General features: G+C 36.0%; 1 protein-coding gene across 3 annotated transcripts in view; it reads right to left on the bottom strand.

The window, feature by feature from the left end:
• The window catches only part of PPP3CB (protein phosphatase 3 catalytic subunit beta), a 64,735-nt gene that overhangs the window by 10,432 nt on the left and 40,444 nt on the right, over window positions 1-13,859 (bottom strand). For all 3 annotated transcript variants that reach the window (XM_017854575.1, XM_017854572.1, XM_017854573.1), the window contains exon 10: window positions 10,406-10,483. In XM_017854575.1, coding sequence (XP_017710064.1) covers window positions 10,406-10,483 — 78 coding nt within the window. The remainder of the gene's footprint in view (window positions 1-10,405; window positions 10,484-13,859) is intronic.

The following is a 13,859-nucleotide window of genomic DNA, read 5'->3' as shown; positions in this document are numbered from 1 at the left end:
AAAAAAAAAAAAAAAAAAAAAAAAGCAAACTTGAGCCCAACTTGTATTACAAACCAGAGGGCAAAAACTGATAATAATCCTATAGTTTCTGTTTAATTTTCATGACAGCCTACGGCATGCAGACTAACAGACAAGAATTTATAACAGTCCTGTAGTCTTATTTAACTATCACAAAGTATTTGACATGCAGGCTGTCAGAATAAGCTTCTTTGGTTTGAGTTGGTCTAAAATTAATGGCATGAAGGAGCTACTGTGCAGGTAATCCTGAACTAAGGGCCATACCTGCATTTCAACAATTCACATCTTAACCTAATGTACTAGGTATTCCTAAGGTCATGCAAATATATACAATCTTTTACATCTCTAGGTGAGTATGACATAAGCAGTGAGAAAAACATGGCTAAAGGATCACTACTGCTTCATCTCTAAAGGGTTAGCTGTTCTATCTATGACTGATGTAGAAGAGAATAAACCAAAACAACTAAATCCTTGGCTGAAAAATGACTCAAAGGTTTTATCTTCCTTCCCTTGACCTCCAGAAAGAACAACATCAATCTCAGTCCTGTTATTTCATTTACAGCAACTAGAATCACTCTGGACCCAAAAGTGTGGTTCCTTAGAGCTGTGCTTCAACACAATGAAAACACACATGGAAGCACATGGTTGAGGAGAAGGTTAAGGAAAGGCTAAAGACACTAGTTTAAAAGGGGCCTTAGGTATATAGAGGTCTGAACAACTGTAAGTCTTCTGAGAGAGAACATCTCATTTAAAATTCAAGCAGTCCACAATTACATATAATTAAAAACTAAGATAATGACTGGACCTGACTGCAAGAAAAGAGAAAAAGAAATCCAACTTCAAAGATAGAAACAAAAGACATATTTTAGGGGGGAAAAATAGGCTCCATGACACGTTTATGATCTTCTAAAGGGTAAATATTACAAGCACTAAAGCTACAGCTTTTACAAGTCCAAAACTGTGTGGGTACCTGGGTACCATGGCACTCTAAACAGGCATTTTTAAAATACCAAAAAAAAAAAAAAAACCCCAAAACTAAAAATTCTAAGAATCATAGAATATTAGAATTTGAAGAGACATTGGAGATACTATAAAGTGCAATCTCCTCATTTTATAGACAAAGAAACAGGTTATTAACTGACTTGCTCAAGGATAGAAGGTAAATCTGGTTCTCTTCTAATAAATTATTATAAACATTTTGTTTTAAAATTGACAGAATTTGTAAGTAGCTACACTGGGGATAAGCAGAAGGGGGTTGGAGAGGATGGCTGTAATAAGTACATTCATATTTTCAGTCTTAATTTCTGTATCTATAAAACCAAATGACATGTAAACTATACTGATATCAAATGAAAAAACCACAGGAATATAAAAACACTGTACAAATCAGGATTTTAAATCAGTCTACAAACACATCATGCATCATATTAAAGTAAATGTCCACAGTAACATTTCTTTGGGAAATAATACAGACAATCAAACAACCCTAATCATGCAGGGAAAAGTACAAAACATTACAAATAAGCAAAAGAATGAAATTTTAAAACAGGAATGAAAAGGAGGGAAAATATTTCCATGCACAGAAAGACAGATATCTTGGAATATGACTTCTAAAATACCAAATACTAACTCAGATAAAACTTAAATTAAATTTGCACAAGGCCCAAGAGGGCTCTGCATAGACATTACTCAATGGATATGCTAACTTACATGGACATGAGGATAACTTATGAAGTCATATTTCAAAACAATGTTACTCTGTCTGGTCTGTACCTTTTTTATTGCCATATATGAGCCGTTCTTCAGATGGAGAGTCCAGAAAAAAGGAAGTGAATGATGGAGAAAAGGTGGTTGAGACAAATAAAAGATAGAGATTTAACTTGGCAGTGGTACTGAAGAATGAATGTAGAAAGAAAGGGAGAAAATGAAGGCCCTCATATTTGGAAATTTGAAAATGTAGTACTGTAGAATCTGGTGAATAAAGAGGGATGCCACTAGGTAGAACTCTAAAGATTTCTTAAAAGATATGTGCACAGAAGAAATTATGGACAGAATGACTATCATATCTGATGAAAGCAGACATAATTAGGGACAGAAAAAAAACATGTGAAAACACATAAGACTGATAAAAGACTGCTAACAACAATTGCACATTTATAGTCATACCCCTAAGGAAATGTGTCACCTGTGGAAGTATGTTAAGTAAAAGGTAATGACACAAATGAAATACAAACTCATGTGGTTCTTCAAGGACACCAACATCTGCAAAATGTGTAGTACAGTCAGAGAAATGTAGGTAACTTCATAAACTGCCTCAGTAGAAAACCTCACCCCTCCCAACGAAGGAAAAGCTAAACCTCCCATACTCCCTAACAAGAGCACATGATTTCCTGAATCTGAATTGCAGAACTTTTGCATATACTTAGGAGCAACAGTATGTGCTTTCTGTCCCCAATCCAATCTGGGAATGTGGGGACATCTTTTGCAAAATAGCAACAGATTGTTTCAAATCAAGTAATAGTTCTAAGAGTAGGCAGCTGGGATGGTTTCATTTGAGCTTTCCCTATCTTCCATTCAAATGCTGAGATAAACTATTCCATTATAGGAAATGTACTTATTTTAGTGAAACTGCAACACATATGGATTATGTACTTCCCTTTACCAAACTGAAGACAAAAGAGAAATATCTGGAAAAAATTGCATGCAACCTAAATATCACAGAAATCAGTGTTCGAAAATTCTCTTTTATGATTAACACTTCTAAAAGGGATGCTATGTGCATTTATACATTTAGTGCTAATGCAAATTTTGTCTTAAAATGACCCCACACACACATTAAACAATACAGAGCACCAAAGATTTACCACTTAACAATAGTCTTATGCCTTTACCTAATCTTAGCTTTTTTTTCTTGAGACTGAGTCTCACTCTGTCAACCAGGCTGGACCGCAAAGGCATGATTTCGGCTCACTGCAACCTCTGCCTCTTGAGTTTAAGCGATTCTCCTGCCTCAGCCTTCCAAGTAGCTGGGACTATGGGCGCGCACCACCACGCCCAGCTAATTTTGTACTTTTTTAGTAAAGACAGGTTTTGCCATGTTGGCCAAGTTGGTCTCAAACTCCTGACCTCAGGTGATCCACCCACCTTGGCCTCCCAAAGTGCTAGGATTACAGGCGTGAGCCACCACGCCCAGCCATCTTAGCTTTAAATATACAAAATTACTTCTTCTTTCCTGACACTCAGAAATCTCCAATCCTGCTCTCTCTTTCCCCAAAGAAAAGCTAAACCCTTATTCTGATTCCACAGCCATCCCATCAAGTTTTCTTTCTAAAGCCAGATTTCTCCCCAGACCAGACCAATTGCATAGGATGGTTCCACCATTGTGTAAGAAAAGAGGAAGGAGAGAACAGAAGGCAAGTCATTATGGTGAAAGGAAAGGAGAAAAGATGGACGGAGTTAGAGGGAAGAAATCAGGGAGTACAAATAAGGAAGGGAAATAAACCTAGTTCCAGCAGCTCTTTCCCTACCCCACTTTAAACCTTAGTATCTATCCAAATCTCCTTCTCTATCCTCCATTTCCTCAACATTCTTTATCTTCCAAACCATTCCCATTTCTCCATGCAAACTCCCAGACTCATATTCCTAAAACTTTCTTAGAGTCTCTACTCCTAATACTTGGTAGTGGAAGAGTGAAAAAAATGAGGAGTAATTGTACCTGCCCTGTTGGCAGTAAAGGGAGATCTATTTCTAATATTAAAAGCTGGAACTCAGTGTATTTTCCCATAGAAACATTGTCATAAATGGTGCTTAACAATTTTAAAATTATTTAAGACTGGGAAAGAATTTTCATCCTCTCTATTCCCTCAGTTTCTGAATAAGAAAACCTGAGAAATTAGGTACCTTTTCTAAGATTACATAGCTAGTGAATGGTAGTGACAAGACACCTAAACCACTGATCCTTTTCATTAAACTACACTGCCTCTTTAATGATCAAATTCAATTCATCCCTGGAATGCAAGAATGATATAACAAGCGGATAAATTATCATAGTAATAGGAAAATATTGATGATANAAACACATCATGCATCATATTAAAGTAAATGTCCACAGTAACATTTCTTTGGGAAATAATACAGACAATCAAACAACCCTAATCATGCAGGGAAAAGTACAAAACATTACAAATAAGCAAAAGAATGAAATTTTAAAACAGGAATGAAAAGGAGGGAAAAATATTTCCATGCACAGAAAGACAGATATCTTGGAATATGACTTCTAAAATACCAAATACTAACTCAGATAAAACTTAAATTAAATTTGCACAAGGCCCAAGAGGGCTCTGCATAGACATTACTCAATGGATATGCTAACTTACATGGACATGAGGATAACTTATGAAGTCATATTTCAAAACAATGTTACTCTGTCTGGTCTGTACCTTTTTTATTGCCATATATGAGCCGTTCTTCAGATGGAGAGTCCAGAAAAAAGGAAGTGAATGATGGAGAAAAGGTGGTTGAGACAAATAAAAAGATAGAGATTTAACTTGGCAGTGGTACTGAAGAATGAATGTAGAAAGAAAGGGAGAAAAATGAAGGCCCTCATATTTGGAAATTTGAAAAATGTAGTACTGTAGAATCTGGTGAATAAAGAGGGATGCCACTAGGTAGAACTCTAAAGATTTCTTAAAAGATATGTGCACAGAAGAAATTATGGACAGAATGACTATCATATCTGATGAAAGCAGACATAATTAGGGACAGAAAAAAAACATGTGAAAACACATAAGACTGATAAAAGACTGCTAACAACAATTGCACATTTATAGTCATACCCCTAAGGAAATGTGTCACCTGTGGAAGTATGTTAAGTAAAAGGTAATGACACAAATGAAATACAAACTCATGTGGTTCTTCAAGGACACCAACATCTGCAAAATGTGTAGTACAGTCAGAGAAATGTAGGTAACTTCATAAACTGCCTCAGTAGAAAACCTCACCCCCTCCCAACGAAGGAAAAGCTAAACCTCCCATACTCCCTAACAAGAGCACATGATTTCCTGAATCTGAATTGCAGAACTTTTGCATATACTTAGGAGCAACAGTATGTGCTTTCTGTCCCCAATCCAATCTGGGAATGTGGGGGACATCTTTTTGCAAAAATAGCAACAGATTGTTTCAAATCAAGTAATAGTTCTAAGAGTAGGCAGCTGGGATGGTTTCATTTGAGCTTTCCCTATCTTCCATTCAAATGCTGAGATAAACTATTCCATTATAGGAAATGTACTTATTTTAGTGAAACTGCAACACATATGGATTATGTACTTCCCTTTACCAAACTGAAGACAAAAGAGAAATATCTGGAAAAAATTGCATGCAACCTAAATATCACAGAAATCAGTGTTCGAAAATTCTCTTTTATGATTAACACTTCTAAAAGGGATGCTATGTGCATTTATACATTTAGTGCTAATGCAAATTTTTGTCTTAAAAATGACCCCACACACACATTAAACAATACAGAGCACCAAAGATTTACCACTTAACAATAGTCTTATGCCTTTACCTAATCTTAGCTTTTTTTTCTTGAGACTGAGTCTCACTCTGTCAACCAGGCTGGACCGCAAAGGCATGATTTCGGCTCACTGCAACCTCTGCCTCTTGAGTTTAAGCGATTCTCCTGCCTCAGCCTTCCAAGTAGCTGGGACTATGGGCGCGCACCACCACGCCCAGCTAATTTTTGTACTTTTTTAGTAAAGACAGGTTTTGCCATGTTGGCCAAGTTGGTCTCAAACTCCTGACCTCAGGTGATCCACCCACCTTGGCCTCCCAAAGTGCTAGGATTACAGGCGTGAGCCACCACGCCCAGCCATCTTAGCTTTAAATATACAAAAATTACTTCTTCTTTCCTGACACTCAGAAATCTCCAATCCTGCTCTCTCTTTCCCCAAAGAAAAGCTAAACCCTTATTCTGATTCCACAGCCATCCCATCAAGTTTTCTTTCTAAAGCCAGATTTCTCCCCAGACCAGACCAATTGCATAGGATGGTTCCACCATTGTGTAAGAAAAGAGGAAGGAGAGAACAGAAGGCAAGTCATTATGGTGAAAGGAAAGGAGAAAAGATGGACGGAGTTAGAGGGAAGAAATCAGGGAGTACAAATAAGGAAGGGAAATAAACCTAGTTCCAGCAGCTCTTTCCCTACCCCACTTTAAACCTTAGTATCTATCCAAATCTCCTTCTCTATCCTCCATTTCCTCAACATTCTTTATCTTCCAAACCATTCCCATTTCTCCATGCAAACTCCCAGACTCATATTCCTAAAACTTTCTTAGAGTCTCTACTCCTAATACTTGGTAGTGGAAGAGTGAAAAAAATGAGGAGTAATTGTACCTGCCCTGTTGGCAGTAAAGGGAGATCTATTTCTAATATTAAAAGCTGGAACTCAGTGTATTTTCCCATAGAAACATTGTCATAAATGGTGCTTAACAATTTTTAAAATTATTTAAGACTGGGAAAGAATTTTCATCCTCTCTATTCCCTCAGTTTCTGAATAAGAAAACCTGAGAAATTAGGTACCTTTTCTAAGATTACATAGCTAGTGAATGGTAGTGACAAGACACCTAAACCACTGATCCTTTTCATTAAACTACACTGCCTCTTTAATGATCAAATTCAATTCATCCCTGGAATGCAAGAATGATATAACAAGGGGATAAATTATCATAGTAATAGGAAAAATATTGATGATACATAAAATCTCATTAGAATATAATAAAATTTTATATTTATTTCTGGTTCAATCTCAAAACATGACTCGGTATCTTTATTCATATAAATCATAGGTACCTAAAACCAAGTACTATAATTAGACTAACAAGGAACCTTTTTTTCTTATTATTATAAGAAGAGAACTAAAGCATTATCTATCATCATTCCTATTTAACATACTATTGGCAGTACTGATAATAACTTTTAAAGCATAAAAGAAAGGTAAAAATACAGAATATAAATAATATCAATCCCCTATAAATATTTTTAAAAGTAATAGAAAACAAATAAAAAATTATCATAGAAAATAATTCTGCTGATTCAAGTTTGTTAGATATAAGATAAACCCACGAATATATATTCTTTTATACAGATAGAAAAAAAGAGACACCAGTTGTAATAGTAATAAGAACATAAAATACAGATGTATTAATTTAACTTGAAATGACAAAATTTTTTCAAAGAAAAACTATATAATCTTAAATAGAGGAATTATGTATTAAATGAAGTAATTATAGTAAATAAAGTAATTATATATAGCAAGAGTTCTTGGTCTTAGTTTGGAAAACTACTATTTATTTTAAAAAAGAAAGAGAGAGAGAAAGAGAGAGAGAGAAAGAGAGAAAGAAAGAGAAAGAGAAAAGAAAGAAAAAGAAAGAATGAAAGAAAGAAAGAAAGAAAGAAAGAAAGAAAGAAAGAAAGAAGGAAAGAAAGAAAAGAAAAGAAAAGAAAGATCCCAGCACTTTTTGAGAGGCTGAGGTGGGAGGACTGCTTGAGGCCAGGAGTTCAAGACCAGCCTTGGCAACATAGGGAAACCTCATCTCTTAAAAAAAAAAATTAAAATTAAAATTAAAATTAAAAACACCTCCCTAGATTCAGATATAGAATTAACATAATATCAATTAAAACTCTCACTAAATATTTCACAGAATTTGAGAAACAGAAAACTTTCTTTAAAAATTAGGCTGTGTGCCAATAATTACTTCAATTATTAATTATCTTAATACTTACAACATTATGAAGTAGGTATTACTGTCACTTCTTTGAAGATGAGAGAAACTGAGACTCAGAAAGGTTAAGTAAAGTTGTCTGATGCCACAGAGCCATTATAAGGAACTAGAATCTGAGCCCAGGTCTATTCTTACAACAAAAGTGACAGCAGAACAGGGAACCAAAATATATATTTGAAACTATTCAATGGCTGGGCATGGTGGCTCACACCTGTAATCCCAACACTTTGGGAGGCCAAGGCGGATGGATTGAGGCGGACGGATCATCTGAGGTCAGGAGTCCGAGACCAGTTTGGCCAAGATGGTGAAACCCCGTCTCTACTAAAAATACAAAAACTAGCTGGGCGTGCTTGTGGGCACCTGTAATCCCAGCTACTTGGGAAGCTGAGGCAGGAGAATCACTTGAACCAGGGAGATGGAGGTTGCAGTGAGCCAAGATTGCACTACTGCACTCTAGCCTGGGTGACAGAGCAAGACTCTGTCTCAAAAAAAAAAAAAAAAAAAAAAAAAAAAAAAAAAAAAGAAAAAAAAAAAAAAAAATTTTTTTACAAAAATTTTTAATATAAAAAAAAAAAAAAAAAAAAAAAAAAAAAAAGGAAAGAATTAAAATAAGGAAAAGTATTATTCACTAAAGTTTACTATTCAAACTAAAAAATAACTGATATAAATATACTATGTCAGTTATTAACAAATGTGTAAGAATAAAAGCGCATCTCTGCCTACCACCAACAGATGGCAATGGTAGCACTTGTACACAGTTACTTTGTACTTTCAACAAATGGGCTTTCAAGTGTTTAAGAATCAAACCTGTTTGTAAGTAGAGAAATTTCTAAATAGGTTTCATTCAGATTTTACTCAAAAAGTGATCAAATGAAACGGATAGTTTACACAGTTGGAAAAACAGTAATTTTCTTCTTAGCATCATTAGAAATCAAAGAAATGTAAACTTAAGCAATTATAATTTACTACTATATAGCCATGAAGAAAATAAGTAAAAATGACCAAAATCCAATGAGGTAGTCCTGTGGAGAAATATGTCTATGGATTCCTTGCTGGGGGCACTTCATAGTGGTCCAATCCTTCTGCAAAGCAATGTGGTAGTTCACAGCTAAAACAATGAAGCTAAAAAGAGTTACAGAATTAATTCTGTAACTCTATAATTCTCTTCAATAAATTTATTCCAAGAAGGAAAATAAAAGCTGTAATACAAATATGTTTATTTTACTGCTATTCATAAGGATAATTTGGAACCCAGTTGCCAAACAATGTGAGATTAACTATGAAAATTAAATTATCGTGTGTGTATATTTTTTTTTTAATAGAGACAAGGAAATCTTTCCATATTGCCCAGGCTGGTCTCCAACTCCTGGGCTCAAGGGATCCTCCTGCCTTGGCCTCCCAAAGTGGTGGGATTACAGGCGTGAGCCACCACATCTGGCCAAACATTATAGTTTATCAATGGACTTAGAAATATGCAGCTTTTTTTTTTTTTTTTTTTTTTTTTTTTTTGAGGCTGAGTCTCGCTCTGTCGCCCAGGCTGGAGTACAGTGGCCGGATCTCAGCTCACTGCAAGCTCCGCCTCCCGGGTTTACGCCATTCTCCTGCCTCAGCCTCCCGAGTAGCTGGGACTACAGGCGCCCGACACCTCGCCCGGCTAGTTTTTTGTATTTTTTAGTAGAGACGGGGTTTCACCGTGTTAGCCAGGATGGTCTCGATCTCCTGACCTCGTGATCCGCCCGTCTCGGCCTCCCAAAGTGCTGGGATTACAGGCTTGAGCCACCGCGCCCGGCCAGAAATATGCAGCTATTAAATCTTACCAATATATAGACCATGTTCAAAATATGGAAACATTGAAATATTGATTACAACTATAAAAAGTATACTAAAACAAAGATGTGAGGGGAATATGGAAGGGAATCATTTTCGGTTTATAAATTGTTTACCTTTTTATGTACTTGGGTTTTAATTAAATATTTAAATAACAAAGTTTTAAATAAAAATTTCAAAACAAAATAAAATGAATTTTTTTCTATAGTACTACTTTTTACTATAAACATGCATTAGGTACATAGGCTTGTTGGCTTACATAACAACCATGTATATAACTTTGTTTGTGTGGAAAAAATGCTTTCAGAATCTCAAACTAAATTAGCAAGTGGTCTTTTAGAACACAGCCACACTAATTTAGAAACAGTCTATTTTAGTGTCTAAAAGGAAGGAAAAGCAAAATTGGGAGTTCAGGTATGCTTTTGATACACTAAGAATATTGTTCTAATAAAACAAATAGTATTGTTATCCTCTTTTCTCTAACCAGTGTCCATATTCATCAAGAACTACATCCTTTTAATACTTCAGTTTTCCTTTCCTAATGTTCTTTCTTCCAAATTTCTCCTTTCCCAAAGTTCATCTTCTTTCCAATATTACCATAAAAAAATGAAATCACTAAAATTATTTTCAAATCTTAATATCCAAAAAAAGTAGCTTGTTACTTATCAAATAGCATACGCTGAAAGCAATGACTATTATTTGCAACATAGTCTGTACTGAGGCTAGGCAGTAAAGAAATATCATTTCACAATAAAAAAATAGTAAGATGAATAATCATACCATCAAACTGGTCTTCACCTTCAGTCATTAGTTCATCATCAGAGCAAATACTCAGAACATTTACCAACATTTCTGTCACTATTTGGAAAAAAAAGTTACATGTTAGCTGACCATATATAACTGTCTGTACATATACATAGCAACTATTTCTACAAATGGTCAAATAATGTTTAGCCCAAGAAAGCAAACACATTCTTACAGTAAGAACGATGGAAATAAAAAATGTAAAGGCTTTCAAAATGAAAGAAATTCAGTGGATAACAACTCTGAAAGAGATTCTTTATGGAACAAATTTTCAGGCCTCTCAAAAAAAAAAAAAAAAAAAGGCCCCATAGGAGATAAAACAGAGATGAGTAAACAAACTGAATGTATACATTCAAATTCTTTTCATGGGATATAGCCATAATAAGAAAAAAAAATATGGCAGAGTTTACTGCGTTCCAAAAAGTCTCAGGATTAATCTTTTTTTTTTTTTTTTTGGAGATGGAGTCTTTGCTCTGAGTCTTGCTCTGTTGCCCAGGCTGGAGTCCAGTGGTGTGATCTCGGCTTACTGCAACCTCTGCCTCACAGGTTCAAGCAATTCTCCTGCCTCAGCCTCCCAAGGAGCTGGGATTACAGGCATGCGCCACCACGCCCAGCTAATTTTTATAATTTTTTTTTTTTTTTTTTTTTTTACTAGAGATGGGGTTTTACCATGTTGGTCAGGCTGGTCTTGAACTCCTAACCTTATGATCCACCTGCCTCGACCTCCCAAAGTGCTGGGATTACAGGCATGAGCCACTGAGCCAGGCCTTATCTTTTAAAAACTGGCTCAGCAACTCCGTTGAAATTTATTTCTAAAGATTACTAAGGACTATCTAACAATCTGAACCCTTAAGTTTCATAGGCTTAATCCTCTTTCACTATTCTATGTTTTTTTCCTTCTCTTTTCCCTTGGTTCCCAAGATTCTACTCTTCTGGTTTTCCCATGATTGGATCATTTTTCCCCAAAACTTTGGATATCCTCAAGATTCTCTCTGCAGTATTATTCCTCCTATATGTTCAATCACTTGGAATTTCTGTCTATTATCATATTTACAGTTTCAATTATCATCTCGTTGAAGATGATTCCAAAGTCTGTATCTCCAGTGTTAACCTCTCCTTCAGGCTCCAGATTTCCTTGCTGGTTTTATTGTCAACTGTCTTAAACCATTTGTATACTGTATGTTTCCCCTACTAGAATGAAAACTTCATGAGTGTAGGATATTGTTTAATTCACTATTATAACTTCAGAGCCTGGCACTGTGCCCTGGCACATGACAGGTACTCAATTAATAAATAAGTACACAAAATAAGAAAAATAAAAGCAAATTGCAATTAATAAATAAAAATGTCTATTGAATATTAGCAGTTAGATGTCCTGAAGGCACCTAGAAATGAACATATCCAAAACAAAATTCAATACTTCTACAAACCAATTTTTCCTGCTATAAATATACTAAAAGCACCCCACATGTCAAGTACTACACTAAAGCTCTAGGATTCAGGTATGAAAGGCACAGTCTCTACCTTCAAAAAGCTTACTAACTACCGGAGGAGATATTAAATATCAACTGCAAAAGACTGATGAAAAACATGCTATAAGTATTCAAAGATATGCAAAAGACCTGCTGGGGAAGGCAAGCCTTTTGATAGATGACATTTGAGAGGAATCATAAACTAGGAGTTTGCCAAGTGGAGAGGGCAGAAAAGGCATTCTAAACAGAAGTTAGAAAAATGATGTAGTAGTCATTTATCACAACAGAACAGAATTGAGAGTCCAGAAAGAAAACCTGATATTTAAGGTCAATTGATTTTTGACAAGGGTGCCAAAACAATTCAGTGGCTAAAGAACTGTCATTTCAACAATGGTCAACTACAAAAGAATAAAGCTGCAAATGGTCACATGCGAAAGAATAAACTGCACTCCCCCTACTGCACACGACATGCAAAAATTAACTCAAAATGGATCAAACACCATTTTAGTAAGAACTAAACCTCTCTACTTTAGTTCTTACTAAAACACCATTTTAGTAAGAACTCTTAAAAAAAAAACAGGGGTAAATCTTTATGAGCTCGGACAACAAAAACACAAGCAACAAAGGAAAAAATAAATATGACTTCGCCAAAAGTAAAAAATTTTTGAAAGAAGCCAGTCACAAAAGACCATATACCGTATGACCTTATTTACATAAAAAGTCTAGCAAAGGCAAATCTACAGAGACAGAAAGATTAGTCTTTCTGATGGTTACACAACTCTAAAAATATACTAAAACCAACTGAATTGTATACTTTAAATAGATGAATTGCATAGTATATAAATTATATTTCAATAAAGAAAGCTGTTATGTTGTATACCTTAAATATACACAATAAAATGTATTTTTTTAAAAAATTAGAAAAGTTTTGTGCTTCAAAGGACAAAAAAATCAGGCACAGAAACATGTGCCTGTAATCCCAGCTACCCGGGAGAATGAAGGAGGATCACTTGAGCCTAGGAATTTGAGAACAGCCTAGGCAAAACAAAGATCCCATCTCTAAAAAAAGAAAAAAAAAATAGCTAGTCATGGTGGGACATGCCTGTAGTCTACCTACTCAGAAGGCCGTGTGGTAAGATTGCCCAAGTCCAGGAGTTTGAGATTGTTGCAGTGAGTTACGACTGCACTCCAACATTCTAGCTGAGGTGAGAGTAAAAGCCTAAAGGGTATTATCAAGAAAGTGAAAGTCAGCCAGGCGGGGGGGCTCATGCCTGTAATTCCAGCACTTTAGGAGGCTGAGCAGGCAGATCACTTGAGACCAGAAGTTTGAGATCAGCCTTACCAACATGGTGAAACCCCGTCTCTACTAAAAATACAAAAATTAGCCGGGCATGGTGGCACAAGCCTGTAATCCCAGCTACTTGGGAGGGTGAAGCAGGAGAATCACTTGAACCTGGGAGGTGGAGGTTGCAGTGAGCCAAGATGGTACCACTGTACTCCAGTCTGGGCGATAAAGTAAGACCCTGTCTCAAAAAAAAAAGAAAGAAGGAAAGTGAAAGTGGGAGAAAATTATTTGTAAATCATATATGATAAGGGACTTGCATATGGAATATATAAAAAACGGCCAGGCGCAGTGGCTCACACCTGTAATCCCAGCACTTTGGGAGGCCGAGGCGGGCGGATCACGAGGTCAGGAGATCGAGACCATCCTGGCAAACACGGTGAAACCCTGTCTCTACTAAAAACACAAAAAAATTAGCCGGGCGTGGTGGCAGGCCGCCTGTAGTCCCAGCTTCTCGGGAGGCTGAGGCAGGAGAATGGCGTGAACCCAGGAGGCGGTGGAGCTTGCAGTGAGCAGAGATCGTGCCACTGTACTCCAGCCTGGGCAGCAGAGCGAGACTCCGTCTCAAAATAAAATATATATATATGAGATTAAATAGTGGCTGGAATTGTAAAAA

This window comes from Rhinopithecus bieti, unplaced genomic scaffold (assembly GCF_001698545.2).
Source record: "Rhinopithecus bieti isolate Rb0 unplaced genomic scaffold, ASM169854v2 scaffold_36008, whole genome shotgun sequence".
In the NCBI taxonomy this organism is placed as follows: domain Eukaryota; kingdom Metazoa; phylum Chordata; class Mammalia; order Primates; family Cercopithecidae; genus Rhinopithecus; species Rhinopithecus bieti.
Note: the sequence above shows the minus strand (reverse complement) of the source record. Positions and strands in the feature narration are given on the sequence as shown.